Below are 22,943 nucleotides of genomic sequence, written 5' to 3' on the forward strand. Positions count from 1 at the left end.
TTTAATGGCCAGTGAATCATCTATTGAGCTATTTGAGAAAACCCATTAAAAGCCACAGAAATTTCAATGTCCGTGGTTGAAATTATCACCCGATGTTTAAAATATTTCTGCTTACATGGGGGCTTATATTATGTGACTGAAGCAACATCTCCTAACAACATGAATTATCAGTAACCCCTGAAATTCCTGGAGTTGAGGACTACAATAAGCGATTACGTTTTGATTCTTGGTTCAGCAAAGCTGCTATAGGATAAATCAAGGAGGAGGATAGGAGAGGGTAAGGCAAGATGAAGGAAGGGAAGGCTATTGGTACCAAGGGGAACTGTACCTGGCTAGTCCCATCCTTACACCATAGAGGCACCAGGGTATAAAACAACAGGCGTAGAATTGGGGGTGCTTCAGGTTGTTGTTCTGCCACTCCAGAACTATATAGAGCTTCAGACAAACCACTTTATTGCCTTGAACCCGAGCTTGCCCATGTAGAAGCCGAAGGGACTGAATTCATGATCCCTAAGAGCTAACATCCTATGAGCTTCTCCATAATGCCAGTACCTGTATGAGTTCGAATGTGCTTCTGTAGGTCACCTGATGTTTTAAAAGACTTTGTACAATTGTCTTCCTGACACCGATATGGCTTTTCTCCTGTGTGGGTTCTGACGTGACTTTTTAATCCATAACCTTAAAAAAAGAAATTTAAACACAAAACCTAAGGATTCCATCACTGAATAAAACAGATAAGTAGCCATTTAACTTTTATTAGGACGTGAATAGTTCAGAACACTCCTGAAATGCTTATCTGACTGAGGGAAGGTCACTGGAATAACCTCATAAGAAATTGTAGTGTTTTAAAAGTGAGCATTCCTAATGTGTTAGATGCTATTCATGACAGTACAATGTGACCTTTTCCATTCAAAGAGCTCATATCACAGACAAGAAAGAGACATAAATTTATGCATGCATACAGAAGGAGTTGGGTAAAAAAAAACAACACTTTTTTTTTTCCTTCAAGTTTTCATTTTCTCTCTTTGGGTCTAAAAGGAGGCAGGCCGAACGATGGGAGAATGAAGGAATATAGAAAATGGAACAGAGGGAAGGGACTAAAGAGAAGAGGGGCCAGAGAAAGGGGTCAATAAATCACTGAAAATGAGCATTTTTACCCTCCTTTTACGTATGAGAAAATAAAAGGACAACTGCTTGCTGCCCCAAGGCTTGCCTCTGCTAACACCAGTGGGCACCTGCAAATATTAGGCTTTTACCTGTGGCGAAGGCCTTCCCACAGCCAGCATGCTCACACTGGTATGGCCGGTCTCCGGTGTGTGACCTTTCATGGACCTGTTAAAATAAGGCTGTCAGTGGGTCTCTGTCTTGGACATTTTCACTAGAAAAACAGTTGGCTGCTGCTGTTGTTGCTCGGTTGGTTTTTCAGGTGTATCTGACTCTGAGGGTTTTCTTGGTAAAGATTCTGGATTGGTTTGTCATTTCTATCTCCAGCTCCTTTTACCGAGGAGGAACTGAGGCAAACAGGGTTAAGGTTAAACCTCAGGGTGTCTGAGGCTAGCCTTCCTGATTCCAGACTCTACTAGCTATCAGGTGTGCACACTCACAATCACTCTCTGTCACAGTGACATTTCAGGGGCAGCACACATTTCAGCCGGCTAGGTGCACAGGAAAAGGGGGACTAAGGGAAGCACCCGCTGAGACAGAGAAGGCTCCTGCTCTGCAGAAAACATGCACAGTGGCACTTTTCTGTGGCAGCCAGGAACTGGAAACAGAGTAGGTGCCTGCCACTTGTGGAATGGCTGGACTTATTGATGGAAGGCGGTACCTACAAATAAGAAGAATTTGGGGTGGCTAGAGCAGACTGCTATGAATAGAAAGCCTGACAACCATGTGGGCTGGGAACAAAAGAGAAGGGAGAAGATGGACGTGGCCACCAAAGGTGGAGCATGGGGTCAGAGACCAGACTGAGCACTGTAACAAGGGAGGGGACTGAGATACTAATGGCTTCAGGGTGAGAGCTGGAGCACAAGACCACCTTGAGATGATGAGCCGTTGTGTAGAGTTTCCCGCATCCATCATAATCACACCGAAAGGCCTTCTCTCCGCTCTGCTGTGACTTAGCAGTGACTCTTGTCCCGTGTCCATGTAAGACAATCTAGGGGAAGAGATGGACATTGTAACCTCAGAAATGACGGAAGCAACACTTTTTGAAGTAAAAAATGAAAAGCAGCCTAAGATTCTGACTCAATCCCACTATAAAAAGAACATCAACATTTTAGGGAAATGTCTGAATGCATGATTTCATTGGTTTAGGGAATGCTCACCCCGTGTCCAGATGGGCAGCTCATCCACCACTTAGGATCTTAGAGCTGCTTGGCACACTGAGAGAGGATGTGTCTGGCTTGGGATCATGCTGATAATACATGCCAGAGACAGAAGCTGAATCCAGGTCCTCTTGACTCCAAAGCCAACCCATTACTCCCTCCAGCCTTCCATTAGTTAGCTCAGTTGGTTAAAACACCATGTGAAGGAGGAGAAGAGTATGGCTTCAATCTATCTACCTCTAGCCTCTTTGCTTTTACTATAATTCCTTGGCCCAATCTTTGGTCAACAATTCTACAGCAGACCCAAATGTGGCCAGATAAGTGGACAGGAAGATTCCTTCTCTTCTCTTCTCTCCTCTCCTCTTCACTTCTTGTCTGTTCCCAGAACAAAACTCCCTTCCTTAGTCAAACCATCCCATATGTATTGTTTTTCTCTATTAGAAGATAAAATCCTTGAGGACAGAGACTATAAAATTTTTAAATATTTATTTTATAAGTTATAAATATAGGCTCTTTATAAATTTTTGTATTATATAGAGCTCAACACAGTACTTGGCACATAATAAGCATCTAATGAATTTTTAAAATTATTTTCCTTTGGTTCTTTTTATTCTCTTACCTTCTTTCTTTCTATTTTTTTCCTTCCTTTTCTAGATGTAAAATTAGAAGAGACCTTAGATGCCAATTTGTCCAACCCCAGTCCTCCTGTATATTGATGTTTAATCCAGGTCTTTGCTTACAAAAATGGCACCCCTATTCTTAACATTTATGAGCCAATGAGTCAAATTAGGCACACAAAACTTTTGGATCAACATGGACAAAGTAGTCAATCTTGGTAAAGTCTACTTCTGGAACATTTGTTCCTTCCTATTTTCCAAAAATATTGATTACACTTTCAATTTCAATTTGCTATTTTATGGACATCTACATTAAAAGAAATTTAAAATGAATTTTTTTTTAAATTCCTTACCTGAGACCTATAATCAATACTGTTAGCAAATGGATATATTTCAGTGGATGACTTTAAGATGGCTACATCTAAGAGGGTGTAGATAAACTGAGCCTTGTAATATTTGTTCTCTCTTACTAAGTTGAAAGCCATAAAGAATTGTACATTCTGTCTGTGTTGGAGGAATGAAACCAAAGAGCCCCTATGTTTGAAAGACCTTAATTGAAAGAGATGAACCTCCAAAGCCATTTAGTCCAGGTTATATCTGGACAAGCATCTCTTATACATTATATACAAAAGCAGATGTCAAATGGTCTTCCTAGAAGACCTCGAGGTGGGAGACTAGCTCTCTCTCAAAGAAGTCTAATCCACTTAAAAAACAAAAACAAAAACACCTTACCTTCTGACTTAGAATTGATATCAAGTATCAGTTCCAAGGTAGAAGAGCAATAAGGGTTAGGCAAAACGGGGGTCAAGTGACTTGTCTAGGGTCACAGTTAGGCAGTGTCTGAAGCCAAATTTGAGCCTTGATCCTCTTGACTCCAGGCCTGGAGCTCTGATTCTCTATGCTACCCAGTTGTCCCTCCAATGTACTTTTAAACAGCTCTAATTGTTAATAAGTTTTTTGCCTTAATGTCAAACATAAATTTACTTCTCTGTAGCTCCTAACACTTACTCTTGGTTCTATCCTCTGGGTTAAGGCAAAACAAGTCTGAACCCTCTTTTTTGGAGGGCTCTTGAATTACCAGAAGAAAATTATATGATGCTGAAACTCTTCTCTTTTCCAGCTAAATATTCCCAGTTCCTCTGACTGACCTTCATATGGACTGAATTTGAGGCTCTTTGCCATAATAGTTGCCTTTTTCTGGCTACTTTCTGATTCACCAAAGTCCTTTTTAAAATGTAGCACCCATAAAGAATATTCCAAATGTGGTCTGATTTGGGCAGAGGAACCATCTCTTTTCCTAGTCCTGGATTCCATGCCTCTCTAATGGCAGTCTAAGATTACACTAAATTTCTTAGTTTCTATAAGTCTGCAGCCTCCCACTAACACTCCCAGAATAAAATGCTTTCCAGCTATGCTTCCCTCATCTACTACTTGTGAAATTGATCTTTTTGATCTCAGCATAAGACTTTATATTCCTACCTATTAAATTTCATCAGATTTGATTTGTCCCAATATTCTAGTCTGTTTAGATGTTTTGAAATCCTGACTGTCAGGTAGTGTTTTAGCTATCATTGTCCAGCCTTGGGTCATGTGTAAATTTGTTAAATATGCTGTTTAAGTTGGTATCTTTGACAAATAATGCGAAACAGAAAAAGGACAACCAGTGACCATGACTAAGGGGCATCTGTTCTAAAAATAGTGATAGAAAAGGACTTATTTGTACAAAAAGTTTATATTAGCTCTTTTTTTGGTGGCAAAGAATTGGAAATCGAGGGGATGCCCATCAATTAAAGAATGGTTGAACAAGTTGTGGTTTTATGACTATAGTGGAGCACTATTGTGCTGTGAAAATGATGAGCAGGATAGTTTTAGAAAAACCTGAAAACATTTTTATGAACTAATGCAAAGTGGAATGAGCAGAACCAGGGCTAGGATTTGAATATAGATCCTTTGACTCCAAATCCAACACTCATTCATGCCCCTATTAGAGATACTATTTCTACTGAATAAGATGTACTAACTTAGTACTTCAAGGAAGGGCATTTCCTAAACTATATGGTGCTGTTCATCTTTTATAAAGGGAAGTTAGACATATTGGCAAGAAGAGTCAAACAAACTCAAGCCAAGATCACTGCCGAATTCCATACCTGCATTTTCTTTTCCTGCTCATTTTCACCTATTATGCCAGCACCAGTTACACTGTCACTTCCATCTATAGACACCTAAAAATAAAAGGAAGAAAACAGGTGATGTTGGTGGATTTTCTAATGAAGAAAACAATACAACTTTTAAGAAGTACCCTTTGTAGGCCCATGAATATACCACTCTTCTCTTATTTCTGCTTCATAATCTATAACAAGGTTGCATCCCTACTACACACTTCACATAAGATAAAATAAAATAACCCCTGACCATATAGGAATGGATAAGACATGTACATAAACGAACTCAATATAAACCATTAAAATATAATATAAAATGCCCCAGAAGAACAAAACATCATGGAGCGAATAGAAGGAAAATTCCCTCAGGTCAGAGGCAATTTGGAAGGCCAAATTAGATTTGGTAGCCTATGAAGTCTTAAGATACTGAACTCGTCTGGAAGGATTTTAAGTTTCCCCCCCCTTTGTGTACCCCTATCCTCTTATCCTTCCTCTAATCTTTCTCAAAATCACTTTTTTCATTTAGAAAGTAGGAGTGGTGTCCCTTTAATGCTGACAATTTAAATAGTTAGATACAATAAATATTAAATACCTCAGATTTGCAGAACACTGTATTCTGGGGAGCTACAAAATTGAGATTCTTCATAGTCATAAGGTCATGGGGGCAGAGATCCTAAAGTCACACAAGTATTAAAGATCAGAGCTGGAATTTGAACCCAGATTCTTAGAATCTAAATCCAGAGCCCTTTTGGTCCTTGGGGAACTTAATAGTCTGGTAGATGGGAAAAAAAATGCTGACAGTTATAGTGTTTAATATGCCCAAATGCAGTAACTGAATGAAAGAGTTACAAAATGGAAGTAAAACAATGATAAAGAAATTTCAAAATGGAAGTAAGAGAATAAAAGTTACCAAATGAGGTAAGTAAATGATAGAGAGGGGCAGTTTAAGTGGTACAGTAGACAGAGTGCTAGGTGTGGAGTTAGGAAGAATTGAATTCAAATCCAGCTTCAGACACTTACTAGCTCTTTGACCCTGGGCAAGTCACTTAACTTCAACTGTCTAGTTTTTACTACTTTTCTTTCTCAGAATAGATAGTAGGTCAGAAAATAAGGGATAAAAAAAATGAATGGGAACTCACTAGATGAAAGTGGGGAAGGAGAGTTTTCCAGGCACAGGGATACAGTGTGAATTCAGGCACACAGCTGTAAAAGTGCTCGGTATGTTTGGAGGCTTGTTTGGCTAATGTAGAGTATGGAGGGGTAGTGATATAAGATAAAGCTAGAAAGGGAGAATGGACCTGGCTTGTGGAGATAAGATTTTTACTTAGAAAACAAAAACGAAAGCAAATCCTAAGAAGAGAGATAGTAAGTTTTCTTAACACACTAGTCTCAGCACAGATTACATTTTCCCTCAATCTGGCTTTTAGAAAACCTGAGTGCAGTCTATAAACCTGTGTTCTTTTTCAGTATATGCTCTGATTTGTCTTCCTTACAAAGAAATCTCAATTTAGGAATGCAGAGATTACTCAGACATGTTCATTCAGGCTAGGATTTCAAAGTGGTCCTTACCTTTGCTGCATACTGTTCCAAAGCACTTATGGTATCAGGATCAATGGTGGCATCCCCTGTGTGCAGGCCTGCCACGGTGCCATCCGACTGAATAGCCAAGATGGTGTCAGACTGGGGAACTTGTACGGTGTGATGAATGTAGGCAGTGGTGCCATCTTCCAACTGGACGGCCTGTAGTGCGCTCTGGTCATAACTATCTGAGATACAAGATTAAAGTATTGTTAGAAGAGATGACAAGGATCTGGCATCTTAAAGAGCCCCAGTTATGAAGTAACACACATTACCTATTAGACTTTCTTTTTAACTGAATTTAAGCAAATCTTACAAGCATCATTTAACTGTTCTAGCATAGGTATAATTTCAGCTATTTTTTCAGATTATACAATACTTAAGCAATCTTTCAGTCATGTTTTGTAACCTTTTGAAAAAAGGGAGAACACTATAAAAGTGTCAAAGATAGAGAAAAGGTAATGATAAAACAGAAAAACCAACAGTTATTTCTCAAATTACAATTTCTACCTTTAATGGCGACTTTCATTCCAATTAATTCATTCAATCAGCAAGGAGGTAGGAGCACCCCCTCCCCCCCATATACTATCCCAGTTGGGCTGCACATGGAGTACCATGCTTAGGAACTGGAGACAAGTTTACAAAAACCATTGGCATGCTGGAGAACATCCAACACAACCAAAACAGTGAAAGCCTCTGCTCTGCATTGTATAAAAAGCAAATAAAAGATTTGGGGAAGTTTAGCCTGGAGAAGACTAAGGGACAAGATGACTGTCCTCAAATATTTCAAAGCTTTTTCTGTGCAAGTGGGATTCCATTTGTTCTGCTTGGTTCTAGGGACCAGAATGAGGAACGATGGGTAGAATATGCAAATAGACAAATTTAGACTTGACATAAAGGAAAACTTCCTACCAGTTAGAGCTGAATGATCCTGTTTCAAGAGGGGGCTGGTTCCCCCTCTTTGGGGTCTTCAAGCAGAAGGTGGGTGACCTTGTGGGATATGTGGTAGGGAGGCTTATGGTTCAGGCATGAGATGGATTAAGGGGCCGCTGAGGCTCTTGTAGCTCTGAAATTTCCTGTTTGTTGAGCAACGACTATGTGCCCAGCACTGGCTGAAGTGTTTTGAGTATATAACTATGAGCCCATCCTACCCTCATGATGTTTATAGTCTAACAGAGGGTCCTCCACAAAGACAAGTAATGATAATACAAACAAGATCGTCACCAGGTAATCATAAGCTACTAGAACAAGTACTGAGCAGGCAGCTTGCATACAGTAGACAACTAATGAAAACTTCTTTTAAGTTTAATTGACAAATAAATGCCTTAAAAAAAGCATAAAGCGGATCCTTCCACCCTTCTCCAGCAGTTCAGTGCCCAGCTCACAATCTTCCTTCCCACCCCAATGCTGGCACATCAATACCCACCTACACGGATGGAACCTCTCAGTCCCCATGAGCATCTTCATTCCACTTCCAACACAGTCATTCAGGGTCAGGACCTCAGTCATCCTCAATTCTCCACTGTCTGTCCATTCCCATTTCCAATCAGTTATCATGATTTGACTTCTATGATCTCTTTCCTGTCTGTCTCCCACTCATTCCCACAGCCACTCCCCTACTTCAGGCCCTCATCATGTATCGCTTGCACAATTACAGTAGTCTCTTCTAACTGGTCTCCCTGCTTCCTTCCAGGCTCTCCCTTCTCTGATTTATTCTCCACATAGTAGCCAAGATAATACTGTCAAGGCACATGTTTTCCTATATTCAAAAGTCTCCCATCATGCCTCTAGGGCAAAGAGCAAACACCTTAGGTTAGCATTGAAAGTCTTTCACAATCTGGCTCCAGGTGGCCTTTCCTACACTCCAAAGGCCAGCTACACCCCAGTTGTCCAGTTCTTCTAGGAGCCTACCTTTGCACAAGCTGTGCCCCGTGCCTAGAATGCCCTTCGAAATCCTTAAGCTTTCCTCGAAACTTAACTCAGGTGCCCCAAATGATGGAAAGTATTCCTGGGCACCCTAGTTATTACCGTCCTCCTCTTTAAATTTTCTTCTATTGCTGACCTATTTATATGTTACTACCCTCCTAGCAGAATAGGAGCTTCTTGAGGTCAGGGGCCAAGTTCTAAAAAAGAGATGAGAATCCCCTCTTCCTATTACTCATAAGATAAAATACAAACTTCTTGGTTTAAGCCACCATTATCTAATCCAAACTATCTTTCCAGACTTATTGTGCAATGCTTCCAGGGGCTTCCATGGATTGTGAGCTCACTCATCATCCAATGTGGCAGTCCATTCCACTGCTGGAAAGTTCTGATTATTAAAAAGTTCTCCCTTCTGTTGAATGGAAACCTGCCCTCTTCCAAGACCCATTCATGCTCTGCAGCTGCACAAAATGAACTGGCTTCCTTCTTCAATGTGACAATCCTTCAAAGAATTCACCCAAGTGTTAAGAATATCCCTGATCGCCTCTTCTCCTTTAGTTGTATCCCACGTGTCCCCAAAACTCTTTTACCTTTGGAGGCGTGATGAATAAAAGCTGTGGTTCCATCTTCCAGCTGAACTGCCTGTCCATCTTCTAGACGCAAACTGTCTCCTGCTCCAGAGGAAACGCTTACAGTCAGATTTCAGTTTTCCCATTCTGACAATCTTCTTGACAAATGAATATCACTAGAAGCATTAAAAACTTGAAAAACATACTCTACTGGCAGCCCTTTCATATTTAAATAATGTTAGTGGGAATTAATTAAGCTAACTGGCATCATCATGACAGGATTACAGAATAGCCATGCACACCATTGGTAGGAGATAAATTATGGAAAACCTTCAAAACAGACAAATCCTGAAGCCTTTGCTTAGGACAAAATGTATTTAGGACAACTGTTTGCCTCTTTCTGGGGCCCTGAAGCACCATGTATTTTGTTTATCCAGAAATGAGAGGGACCTCAAATAGGGGTTGCCCACTGAGCAATGGTGTCCCAGACCTACTGGTTTTGTTAATAAGCAGGGTAACTTTGGCTAATGCCTATATAGTAGGCGAGAGCCTAGAAGAGTAATCTGACCATTGGGAGAGCCCCATTATTGTTGTTGTTTTAAACTCTTACCTTCTATCTTAGAATGAGGACCATGTTTTGGTTCTAAGGCAAAAGAGCAGTAAGGACTAGGCAATCGGGGTTAAGTGACTTGCCCAGGGTCACATAGCTAGGAAGTGTCTGAGGTCACATTTGAACCCAGGCCCTCCTGACCCAGGTCTGGTTCTCTATCCACAGAGACACCTAGCTGCCACCTGCCCTATTATTGTTTTTTTAAATACTTACTACTCTTAGGTATGGGAAGATGTTGGACATAGGCAGCAGAACCATCTTCTAGTTGAATGACCTGGCCATCCATGAGTTTTCCATCTGAAACACAAGATTGAGGTACCAATAAATGAATACATAATAAATTTATAGTATTACTATAAACCCCCTATTAGTTATAAGGCAAGCCACAACACATTTTGTGGGGGTGCAGAATGAAATATCTATTTTGGGGTATATGGCCAATGCAGTAATCTGCTTTGCTAGATGAGGCTATTTGCTACAAATTTTGCTTCCCCTCCCTCCAGTGGGTGTTGTTATATGAGGGGAATATGTAGGAAGGAAAGAAAAAGATTTTTATTAATTTACATAATTTAAATTTAATTTAAAAAAATGAAACACCCTGTTGGAAGGTAGAAAGGAGAAAACCTTTCCTGTTATTCTCTTCTTGTCTGATCTTTTGTTCTGTCAAGCCCTCCTGAGGCAGGAATAGCTACATTGGTGAGCAGTCTCTAGGCTGGAAGGGCCCAGACCTGTCTCACCAAGCTGGGGCTACAGAAACATTCAGGGTCTTCTATCTACTCACACATAACAGAAGGAAGCAGCTTTCACCTGTGATTTCTAGTATTTTCACTTGGATCAGGAGGATTTAAGAGGGATAGGGCTCTCACTCTCTGGGAGGCACTTTATTTAGCCTCAAGTACCATAAAAACTAAACTTACTAGCTCAATTTTGCTTGACATATTGAGATCATCTTTTAAAAATCTTATAATTTGAGATATGTGGAAGATGGATGCTCAAGGCCTTCAGGGTATGAAAGGACTTAGAGATTACAGTCTTACTCCTTCATCTTATAAATGCCCAGCTAGCAAAGAGTTCCTGAAACCTGGTTTTGTGATATCTCAGCAAGCCTCCGAATCATAAAAGTATTTCTCAAAATTGATTTTAATCCACTTTAGTTTAAAACATAATTATATTCTATGCAGTACCACTGGAGAACAAGAGATGTATGTATGAAAATAGTAACTGGGGCAGCTGGGTGGCTCATTGGATGGAGAATTAGGCCTAGAGGTGAGAGGTCCTGGGTTGAAATTTGGCCTCAGACACTTCTTAGCTGTATAATCCTGGGCAAGACACTTAACCCCATTTGCTTAGCCTTTACTACTTTTCTGCCATAGAGTTAATACACAGTATTGATTCTAAGATGAAAAGTGAGAGTTTTAAAAAAAGAAAGAAAATAACATCAATGACAATAATACTAAGTTAACATTTATATGGTAATTTAAGATTTGTAGCACTTTACATATGCTATTTTATTTGATCTGCAAACTATTACCCTTTGAGGTAGGTGATATTATTACATATGTTTAATGATGAGAAAACTGAGGCAGAGACCAGGATCATTCATCTAGTAAGTGTAATGTAGTCATTGAGCTCAGAGTTCCCTGACTCTTAAGTCCAGCAGTCTTACCACTGGACCATCCAGTTACCTCTAAGAAATCTAGCTCCCACCAACAGGGCAAGGAAATGATGAGACCACCCGTACTCCCTGATGGAGGCCAACCAGCAATGCCAGTGTTCCGCCTTGTGAAACTGCCCCTACCTTTGGAATTGTGTTGTATGTATGCAGTGGAGCCATCTGCAAGGGTAACTGCTTGTAAGCTGACACCTTCCATGTTTTCCAGATTGTCGCCATCTGTGAAAAACAACATACAGATCAAAGTCCTTGCCTTTTCAAGGAGTGAGGGAGAGAAGGAGAGAATTTGGAACTCAAAAATTATTTTTTAAAATGTTAAAAACTGTTTTTACATGTAATATAAAAGAAAATTTCTTTAAAAAAACCCAACAATAACAATATCCAGTCATTTCATTTTGGAAAACACCAGAGGAACTGGGTCTGCAGATCTTATCAAGGATATAAAAAAAATAAATAGATCAGGTCACAAACAAGCTCTTGAGCTCAACTCAATGTTTGATTACAGTGGGCAAAGTTCTGAGAAGCTTCTGATGTTCCATCCTGGTATCATGGAAAACTTTTTGAAAAGGCTAAAGTTTGCTCTCAAAGTTGAGGAAACATTGAGTTGTCCATCTCTGAATAAATAATGATGGCTCCCATTTAAGGACCAGTCAAAAATCATGACCCCATCACTCATGTTCTGTCATATTCATCCACTTAGAGAAGTATCCCTCAACAGAGTAAGGGGAGAGCTCCTCTAAATGGCCTGCAATTACATGACTAAAAATACTCTAATGATTGGAGAACTTCATAGACCTCATTGTAGCTTAGAATATGAGGTGCTAAAGAATAGGTATATTACATTTTAAACAATTATTTTATAATAAATAGCCTATCTTCCTTCCCACCTTCTTTCCTCCCCAAAAAAACTCATTTGAAAATGGGTTTCAAGTCCTGCATTCTTATTCTGGTCTTGTTGATCAAACTGCAAACTGATTTGCTCCAAATCTATGGTCCTGTTTAGTGTTGGCAATGTTACTGAGTTGCATTAGATGTTAAATAGTGAGATTACTCACCTGCCACAGTTACTGCTTCTGTTAGGCAAAGAGTGACATGCTGAGCCTCCATTCCTCCTCCAGGAAACTCAGTCATTCCCTGAGAATCTCGATTTATCTGGGCTAATAACATGGTTTACCTTGAAATAAAAACAGAGGAAACTTAGAACCAAAAGGCGTGTACACAACAGAAAAAGTACATATCTTTCCTCCCAAGATTTATAGAAACTGTTAAGGAAATTCTAAAAAGGTTCTTTCCCTTAGCCACAATTTTGTTTAGTATGTAAAGCTAAGAACATGATCCCCAAATCTCAGGTCACACTCTGTAGAGAATTCAAACAAAACCCAGTGATCCTGTAAATAAAATTCTAAACATAGTAGGTCTACAGAGATTTTCATCATTCCTTTCACACTCACCAGGTTAGCAGGTCACCAGGGCTAGGTCTTCAGAAGCTGCTTCTATAATATGCCTTCTAGAGGTTCCCAAGATCTTTCCCCCAAACCTCCCTCACCAGACAGCCACCATGGCTAAGATTCATCCTGTTAAAATAAGTTACTCTTTTGCACTTAAGAGAGCTAAAGCAACCCCCCAAAAAACTTCCTTGGTCTTTAGTGAAATAGATGGTGTCCTCTTGACATCTGGCTCACTTAGGATCTAAGGAGAGGCAGAGAGACTGGCCCCTGTACTCTATAAAGACAAAAAGAGGCAAGAGATGGGCAGCCCTGCTGTAAAGCTCCAGAACTGAAGACACTTGGAATGGAAAATATTAAATAATAATAACAATGGTGATGATGATGATAATAAACGAGGGCAGGAAATTGAACTTATCTTCCCTTCTAAACTTCCAAATTTCCATAGTTTTAAAAACGGCAACATCTCTTCAGGCAGTCTAGTGGAAAACCTTGGCTCACCTTTGACTCTTCCTTTCACTGTCAGAACATTCTGGCTTGACCTCCAAAATGCCTTTCCCTATCTATCATCTTCCCTCCATTCACCATGTTGCTATCCAACTGAGCTTCCTAATTGGTCTCTTTGCTTATAATCTTCCCCCTTTCTCAGCTATCACTTACAAAGCGTTTTAATTACCTTAAGGCAGAAATTAGACCAGATTCCTCACCTATTGATAACTCTATTTACCATGTGGTGTTGCTCAAATCTGTTATGTGGTCAGAGATAAAAATCCCCATCTCACATTACTTCTAAAGATAAAATGCAAACTTCTTATCCTGCCCTGCCAACATCTGGTTGCAACTGATCATTCCTTCCTACTTCACATCACTTCCGACATGCTAAGTTTCAAGCAAACTGGAACTCAACAAGCTCTCTCCTGCTTCCCTGTTTTACTAGGTCTAGTCATGCTTGGCATGGAATCCCTCCAACTCTTACCTTTCAAAATTCTTCTCTTCCTTCAAGGTTCTCAGCTATGGTGTCACCTCCCCCATGGAGCTTTTTCTGATACACCCAGATGTTAGTTATCCCTCCTCAAAATTTCCTTTGAGTGTCTGATTTTGTTTGACTTTTCCCTTGTCTCTTTCACTCCCAAACTTATGTACTTAGCTATATCTATGTGTTACTTCTCCTTCAGTAAAGTCCCCAGGATGCTTTGTTTTTGACTTTGTTTCACCAGCACTGAAACCTGGAATTTGACAGTTGGAAGGGGCCTCACTGTAACATACCCAACAAAGGGTCATCCAACCTTGGCTTGGCTTTAAGAAAGAGGAACTCACTCCAACTGGAAGGAGCTCATGTCACTCCTGGACAGCTAGCTCTAATTGTTCTTGGACTGGGCAACTCTGCTACCAGCCTTGCTTACCTCCTGAACTCCAAGCCTACATTACCAACTATCTGTTGGACATATAAAATTAGTTGTCCCACAGGTATCTCAAACTCACTATGTCCAAAAGAGAATTTTAATTACTGCAAGGAACGACCATGATTTCCAAAAGGGTCATGATAAAATGTGTTATCCTAACATCCTAAATGTGTATTCCTAACATAGAAGTGAAGAACTCAGAGCACAGATTAAGACATGGATTTGTGTGTGTGTGTGTGTGTGTGTGTGTGTGTGTGTGTGTGTGTGTGTGTGTGTGTGTGTGTGTGTATGCCTATATAAGATCTGGGAGGGTCTAATAAATGTTTGTTAATTGACTGATTAAGCTTTGCACAGTGGCAGTATTGTAGCCAATGAGGTTTATCCGAGGTACAGTTATTGCTGATTGAAAACTGATTAGAGGACCACAAGATAAAGGTGAAGATAAAAAGAGATCTCAGATGTCATCTCTCTGATTTAAATTACAGACTAAATAAGTAAGGCTCAGGCAAGTTAAGTGGTTCACCTGCCTGAGATCAGGCAAATAATATAGAGCTGGGCTAGGATTTGAGACCAAGTCCTTTTTTTCAAAACCACTGTTCCTTCCACAGAACCATACTACTACCTTCAATGAATGTTTGCTGAATGAATAACTGAAATAAAAACAAGTTGGAATAGAAATATTTTGCAATTGCTTATGTCTTGTTAGCCACAAGACTTCACCTGTTTGTATCAATACTCTTATCTAATATGGAAAAGACCAGGAAGTTCAATAAGCACATATATTGTCTGATTGAAGACAACCCAGACAAATCTAGGAGAAAATAAAGGGCAGGGAGTAACTGACAATAATTTTTCTCTTCATGTGGGGCTTTGTGTTCAGTTTTGTAGAAAAAGTAGAAAGTGAAATAAAGATAAAAATGGGGTGAGGGTTTCTTTTCTATTTAAAACTTCATTTCTTAAAGCAAATTTAGGCACTGAGTTATAGAAAATAAATGGCTCATTTGCAGTGAGATTTGATGTGTTATAATTTTTTATATACTTTCCAGTATTTTATGACATATCAACCCCACAAAAAAGGGTTTTTGGAAGCCATTTGGTACCTGGGGTGTCTGCAAGGGCTCCATTCAAAATGAGTAGACTTTTTGGAATGTTGTCCACAACACTGATTTAAAAATCAATTGCAAATTCATTTGCAATTTCTAATTTATTTGCAATTATTTTCTGCAAATTGTTCTAAAACTACTGGCATAGAATTAGACCAATCAAGCATTTAGTTTATGTCCCTAAAACAATAATTGAATCATGGCAAAAAGAGTAACAGTTCTAATTCAGGATGTTTCATCTATCTTCAATGATAGTCCAATGTGAAGTTACATTGTTGTCTGGACAAGCATGAAAACTGATGAGAGAGTCAGAGAACAATTACTCCTTCATGATGTTAGTTGGTTTGTACCAGGCAGTTTCTGGTTCAGACCAACAATTCATTTCAAGAAGACTGGAAAACATACTGTCCCTGAAACATCTGAAGAATTTCTCTTTTAAAGCTTAATAAGAATGTAAAATCACTAGATACACATGAGTAAAAATGAAGGTCATGTAGTCAGAGGATGACAGATAGCTTCCACTAGTAGTCTTGAAGAAGAAATATAACTAAGGAACCTTCCCTTCCTCCCAACAATAGGAATGAATTCCCTATGGAGAATTTATGCAAAAATAGACAATAATCAAAGAGGACGAAAAGTCAAGGATAAAACTTTTTTTATTTAAGTCCTTTTTAAAATTTTCCCCTTTTTTTATTTAGACTAGTTTTCCATGGTTACATGATTCATGATTCACCACCACCCCTGCTCTTTCCTCCCCCCTTCTGACTCTGACAAGCAGTTCTACTGGGTTATACATTATCGTTGTTCGAAACCTATTTTCATGTTATTGATATCTGTAGTATTCCAAAAGGATAAAACTTTTGATATGCATTACTGGAGATAATTGGTTACACATCTATTTGATAATGAATCTAAGGATCTAGGTAATAAAATCATTTTTCAAGGAATTGGCCATTTTAATTTGATCTATGTTGAATCATTAAGAGAAACTTGCTACAGTCTTACTCATTTTCATCTTGATTGGCTCACTAAGGTCATTTTAAAATTATTGTTCTAATAACCGGATGCTTTCACTTCTCCCAGGGGATTCTCACACTCAAGTTCAGTGACTGGGGAAGGTCATTCTCAAGGGAAGCCCAGATCCAGGGCTGACCAGGCAAAACTCTAAAAACCAAGTGACAAACCTTTTAATTGAATGATACTAACAAATCAGGAAAGCATGGCAGAATCTTTCTTAATTCCTCATAAACCAATGGACAACCATTGACTTCTAGACTCTGAGGCCAACAAAGGGGAAAAACCAATTCTCGTAGTAAAACAAGAATGGAGGGAGGGTGGGCTGCCTCGTTTGCTGCTGGGATATTTCTATAGGCATCTCCTAGCCTCCTCTCCCCAGGTGTCCTTTAGCAGAGTTGGCCTGGGCCTCTGTCATCGCTGCTAGGCTCCATCTAGATAGGTGTTGCTCCTCCCAAGATCCTGGGGTTATAGCCTGAGGGTTGAGTCTGCTTTCTCTGAGAGTCGGAGCACCCAGGCTACAGAGAGGGATGGGAGGGATTCCAATCTGTGACCTTTTTAAAAAAGACCCAGAAGGGCCTCCCAGACAGCTAATTTGCCTGAAGAACTTCATCTTTCCGCTCAGTGGGAGGGTTTGTAGACTGTAGCCCCATCTGAGTAAAAGACTCATGATTTTACTCTATATCCTCACTCAGAGGAAGCCTGTCTCTGAAAACTCATGCTGTAGTTTTCTAAGTCTTGAGATAAACATACACAACCCTTTTTACTGGAAGTCTGCCATAAAAAATTATCTTGAAGTTTTGATATGGTTCATGAAGTGCTAAAATACTGCCATTGGGTATGACCAATGAATCCTCTGCTGGCGTCTATGTCTGATTCTGTGCACAGACTCTGGGGACACACTCCCATCTCTCTATCTTTCCACAACCTGTTAGTGACTCACTTCAAAATCTTACAATCTTTACTACTGACAAGTCCTTTCTCATATCTAATTTAATCATTATAATTTATTAATTATATACAATACATACTTGCATATATTGTATATAATTATATTAAAAATAACTAAAAATAACTAATCGTGAGTAGAGATTTCAGGTATCATGAAACAAAGACAAAAACAAATTCATTAATTTAGAATTAACTGCTGATCCCATGATAGTATTAGGAGAAACCTCCAAACACAATTAAATATATGAAGGTACAAAGTAGAATTTATTTCATCACCCTGATAAAATTCAACTCAGAGGAATAAGGTAGAACACATTAACAGAAGTAGTAGAAAGTTTCTATAATCTTTACTAAATTCTGACACTAGAGAATAAATCATGGGGAAGAGCCATGTACCTAATTTTATGGTAGGCAGTGGTTTCTTTTATTCACTCATTTATATGCTTATTTAGGTTAGGTCCCTTTAACTAGAGGATGAAATATTAGAACCAGAAGGTTGTATAAGATTCTAGGATCTTTCAGAAATGGGATGCTTGAAACAGGCTGGCAGTTAGAAATAGGGAACCAGGGAATGGCAGTTGGAATCTGTCCTGCTGCCCATTGCTGCCAGTCATGCAGTCTAGTGGGAGAAGTAGAAGTAGGGGCTGAGACTCTTAAAACTGGGCTCCTAGGTCTTATCATGGGAATGATAGCTTGAAGAAAAATGCTGATGGGTAAGAAAGGGATATTCCAGACAATTAGGCAAGAGTTTGAAACCCAGGGTTTTAAGGGGAAAATTCTATAATGATCAGCGTGGTAAGCATATGTCAGCAACCAGAATTAGGGAAGACTGAAGGGGACAAGAGGAGAGAGTAGGTAAGTAATGTACCCTGGCATTCTTTCACTGAAATGAGGAGGGGGATAATGCCTTTGGAAAGGCATCTGATTCTCTTTACCTCTGAAACGGCTTCATGTCACACCAGTTTAAATAGGCTGTACTTCATATCAATGGAAATTCAAAGCTTAGATGTTACTGTCTCCAAAGCCATTTCATGTCATATGCTAACCTTTTTTCTTCTTCTGTTTTTAATAATCAACTGGTCATCCATGAGATTTTCCAGCTCTTTAACTTTGTTGCAGTTAAGAAGAGCACCCTCACTGGTCTTCATGCTTTGGGGACACTGATGCTGTGCCCTTGTCTCAGGGGTCAACTCTAAGTCTACTGAGAATGGAAGGACCTTAGACATAGCTCTTAACCACCAGTGTTCAAATACTTCATTTTCCTCAAAGCATTCAGGTATTCATGCAAGACCTTAAATATGGAGGCCTATATGCTAAAATACTTGAAAAGTCTCAGATACTTTAAAATGTTGGGTGGGGTAGACCATGACTTGCTCTTATCTTACACTAACTCTTCCGCTGGTTCCTCCCCCCCACCCCTGCCCCCCAATGACACTGCTTCCCTTGACACTCTTCAGTCCTGGTTGTTGTGCTTTTATTCCCAAATCACCGACCATATTGTCAGAAGAATATTCCTTGCTCCCTACTGATACTTTCAGGGTCTCCATTTACTGCCATTACCTCGCCAACCTCTCTTCCTTTGAGATTGGTTGAATCTAAATTTTCCACAGGAGCACCCATTCCTGATTCTGTTAGGGATCATTTGCCTCATTGTCTTTCCTTTCTCAAGGGCTAGAGTGCCTGGCTCACAATCTTCCTCTTCATCTCTACTCAACAACATACAATATCCCAACTTACCAGTTGCTCAATCTACTCAATTCCTGACCTGTTCTTCCAATCTACCTCACCTACACAAAGGAATGACCTTGATCTTGTCAATTTTTACAAGTGTTCTAATTCTCTATTCAAGACCTTCTTCCTCCACTCCTTATCTGGTCATAATCTTTCATCATCTTATCTCTTCCTATACCTCAATACTCCTACAGTTACTCCTCAACCTACACATGATCTCAACGCAACCAAACCACCACCCCTGATTGGGACACACCATCCTACCTTTCTTTGGCAGCCCAGACCAATTCTAGTCTTTTCTTTGAACCCTTCTCTCACCATACCTTGCCAAATATTCACCTTGTAATACACTTACCATCAGTTTTCTTTGCTCCTACTCACATGTAGCTGACTGGTAACAAATGAAGTCTAAAAAGTGTTGAAAACAGAGTTGACTAGGTCCACTGTGTATGATAGATAATCTCAACTGAGCTACATTACAACTCAACACTATACAAGAATCTCAACTGGGCTAACTCACTACAGTTAACCAATCAATCCAGAAATACTTAGTAAGCATTCTGGGAATACAAATACAAAGAAGGAAACAATCTCTACTTGAAAAGAGCTTACATTCTAATGGATGTTACAAGTAATATAAAAATAAATATAGGGTAAATATATAAGGAATACAAATATACAAGGTAGTTTTGAGAAAATTCGCAGTTCGGGAATCAGGAAAGTATGCAAAAGATGGTGCTTGAGTTGTAGCATCTTAGAGGAAGAGTGATTCTCTCTGAGATGAAGGGAAGAAAGAAATACATTCTAGGCATGACATTTGGCCAGGAGATCAGAGTGGTATGAGTAGCAAAAAGAATGTCAATTTGACTGGATTACAGAGGGGTAGTAATGCCTTGTGAGACTGGAAAAGTAGGTTGGGAACAGGTTGTATAGGACTTTAAAAGCTGAATGGAAATATTTATATTTGTTCCCAGAGGAGAATTACATGGCCAAATGTATACTTAAGGAAAATTACTTTTGGCAACAGTGTACAACAGTGGGATCCTCTATCCCACCTTCCTTGGTAAATGTTTCAAATCTTTTCTTCTCTCCTCAAGACTCCCAAGTTTGCTGTTTTTGCTGAAGGCTTCATCACATCTTTCAAGGAAAAAAAAAATAAGGCCACTGACCAAAAGCTCCATCTTCTCCCCACTGACTTCATCCTCCACCATTCCTTCATTCCTTTTTCTGATGACAAGGCTGATCTTCTGCTTGACAAAGCTAACCCCTATATATGTAACCTGGATCTCATCTTCTCTTTTCAGCAGACTGTCCCCATTACCATTCCTACTCTCTCAAATTCAGTTTTTTCCCTATCTCCTGGCTTCTTTCTGATTGCCTACAAATATGCCCTTGTATCCTCCATTCTTGATACTATCTTCTTGATACTATCGTGCCTAACAGCTCTTAATCCTATACTTTATTTTTCCTACCCAGCTATACTCCTTGCTTAAAAAAAGCTCAACTTTCGGAGTCACTACTCCTCCCCTAGCTTTTTTTTTTAAACTCTTACTTTCCAACGTGGAACCAATCTTGTTTTTAAGTCAGAAGAGCAGTAAAGGCTAGACAATGGGGGTTAAGTGACTTATCCAAGATTGCATAACTATGAAGTATCTGGGGCCAGATTTGAACTTGGGACATCCCCATTTCTGGTCTGGCTCTCAACCCACTAAGTCATCTCACTATACCCTCTCCTCACTTTTAAACACATTGCAATCTTGCTTCCAACTTCATTCTTCAAATGTAACTGTTCTTTCCAAAGTCACCAACAATCTATTTGCCAAATCTATAATGGTCTCTTCTTTAAAAAATAACAAAAAATCCTTATCTTCTGTTTTAGAATTAATACTAAGTATTGGTTCCAAGGCAGAACAACAGTAAAAGGGCTAGGCAATTGGGGTTAAGTGACTTGCCCAGATGACAGTTAGAAGTGTCTGAGGCCAAATTTGGTATAATAGCCTCTTTTTGATCTTTATTCTTTTTGTCCTCTGTAGCATACAACACTGCTGACTATCTTTTCTTTTTGGAGATTCTTCTCTGGCTTTTTATAACATTGCTCTTTTCTTGATTCTCTACTTAATTGTTCCTTCCCAGTTTTTTTTGGCTAGATCTTTACCTATGCCATGCCCACTTAACTACTGGTGTCCCCACAGCCTTTTCTGAGGGCCCTTTTTTCTCTTATTTGAAAATCTCATCAGCTCCTATGGATTCAATTATCTTTATGCAGATGATTCTCATGCTTTCTATATCTAGCCCTAGTCTCTCTTCTGAGTTGCCTCTCCCACATCACCAACCGACTTTTGGACATCTCAAACTAAACAAGTCTAAAACACATTCTCTTGCCTTCTCCCCCTAAACCCAACCCTCTTTTGAATCACTCTGTTACTGTTGAGGGGATCCCATTCTTTTAGTCACCCAGGTTGGCTGCTTCAATGTAATTTCTCAATTACTCTTGCTCACTCCACAAATTCAAATCAGCTGACAAATCTTACAAGTTCTTTTTCTACATCTATGTTCCCTTCTCTGCACTAATATACACAGCTGCCACCCTATTTTAGACCTCATCATCAATCACTGTACTACATTATTACAACAGCTTTCTAATTGTCTTGTGTCTCTCTTCTCCAATCCATCCTCTACTCTGCTATCAAAGCAAATGGCCTAAAACCTTTCCCATCCCCATAAACCTCAGTGGCTACTACTATCTTCAAAATAAAAAATAAAGTCCTTTTTCTTGTTCTACTTGTTCCCTTCTTACCTTCTATTCCCCTTTACACACACTACAATCCAGTTACACTGGCCCATTTGCTATTCTCGCATATCACATTTTTTCTGATGCTCTTCTTTATGTCTATAATGTTCTCCCTCCCCACCTCTGACTTTTAGAATCTCTGCCTTCCTTAGGGACTCAATTCAAAGGCTACCTGTTGTAGGGAGCCTTTCCTGGTCCTCCCAATAGTTAGTGTCATCCCTCTAAGGTCATCTATAAATTTAACCCATGCTAAGTCCTTTGCAAACCTTAAAGCACTATATATCCTGTTATAATTATTTACTCTGTACTAATATTTTATGTTCTGATGCATGTATGTTGTCCTCTCCATTAAAATATAAATTCCTTGAGGGAAGGAACTGTTGTTCTTAATTTGTATCTCCAGAACTTAGCATCGTGTCTGTTATTCAAATCAAAATAAAGACAACCAAAGATGGCTAGGAGGGACAGAGGATGAAGTGATTTGTTAGAGAGAGAATTAGAACCCAAATCCTTCTACTTCAAAATCAGTACTCTCTCCCAAAGGTAGACTAAAGGAAAGTCAAAGCAGGAAGTACAGGGACAGGCAGAAGTCTGGAGTGAGGACACAGGACATTTTTAGAAGGCAAGAGGGATATGGAAGGATAGGGGATTATGATGGGGGTGGGAAGGAATTTCTGAGTTCACAACACTGAAGGAATACTATTAGGAGTGATGAGATGTAAGACATTACCCTGTCTGTGGGAGTCTGAGGTAGGGTGAAGATGATGTAGACTGTGGAAGTTAAAGAGTCCAATTAACTGGGCAGCCAAGTTCTGGAGAACATCAACCTCAAGAATAAGGCTATAAGATTATACTAAATTCCATAAGGGATCAAGAGATCATCCTCAGAGGGGGCAGCTGGGTGGTTCAGTGGATTGAGAGTCAGGCCTAGAGATGGGAGGTCCTAGGTTCAAATCTGGCCTCAAACACTTCCCAGCTGTGTGACCCTGGGCAAGTCACTTGACCCCCATTGCCTAGCCCTTACCACTCTTCTGCCTTAGAGCCAATACA

The 22,943-nt window shown here is 39.6% G+C and overlaps 1 protein-coding gene and 1 pseudogene across 5 annotated transcripts in view; one reads left to right on the forward strand and one right to left on the reverse strand.

Moving 5' to 3' along the window:
* ZNF143 (zinc finger protein 143) overlaps positions 1–22,943 on the reverse strand; it is a 54,693-nt gene that overhangs the window by 17,692 nt on the left and 14,058 nt on the right. The window contains exons 1-11 of one of the 5 annotated variants that reach the window (XM_056802103.1): positions 12,907–17,468; positions 12,511–12,629; positions 11,582–11,674; positions 9,997–10,080; positions 9,195–9,278; positions 6,673–6,869; positions 5,696–5,776; positions 5,089–5,163; positions 2,036–2,155; positions 1,257–1,332; positions 553–678 (exon numbers count right to left, since the gene is read on the reverse strand). In XM_056802103.1, the coding sequence (XP_056658081.1) occupies positions 553–678; positions 1,257–1,332; positions 2,036–2,155; positions 5,089–5,163; positions 5,696–5,776; positions 6,673–6,869; positions 9,195–9,278; positions 9,997–10,080; positions 11,582–11,674; positions 12,511–12,622 (1,048 nt within the window). In that variant the 5' untranslated portion in view covers positions 12,623–12,629; positions 12,907–17,468. Of the gene's footprint in view, positions 1–552; positions 679–1,256; positions 1,333–2,035; positions 2,156–5,088; positions 5,164–5,695; positions 5,777–6,672; positions 6,870–9,194; positions 9,279–9,996; positions 10,081–11,581; positions 11,675–12,510; positions 12,630–12,906; positions 17,469–22,943 lie in introns of those variants that run through there. The other 4 variants (XM_007497079.3, XM_007497078.3, XM_001379301.5 and 1 more) reach the window with 4 other exon arrangements.
* On the forward strand, positions 14,646–14,722 carry LOC130455309 (U4 spliceosomal RNA; annotated as a pseudogene).

Source organism: Monodelphis domestica, chromosome 6 (assembly GCF_027887165.1).
Source record: "Monodelphis domestica isolate mMonDom1 chromosome 6, mMonDom1.pri, whole genome shotgun sequence".
In the NCBI taxonomy this organism is placed as follows: domain Eukaryota; kingdom Metazoa; phylum Chordata; class Mammalia; order Didelphimorphia; family Didelphidae; genus Monodelphis; species Monodelphis domestica.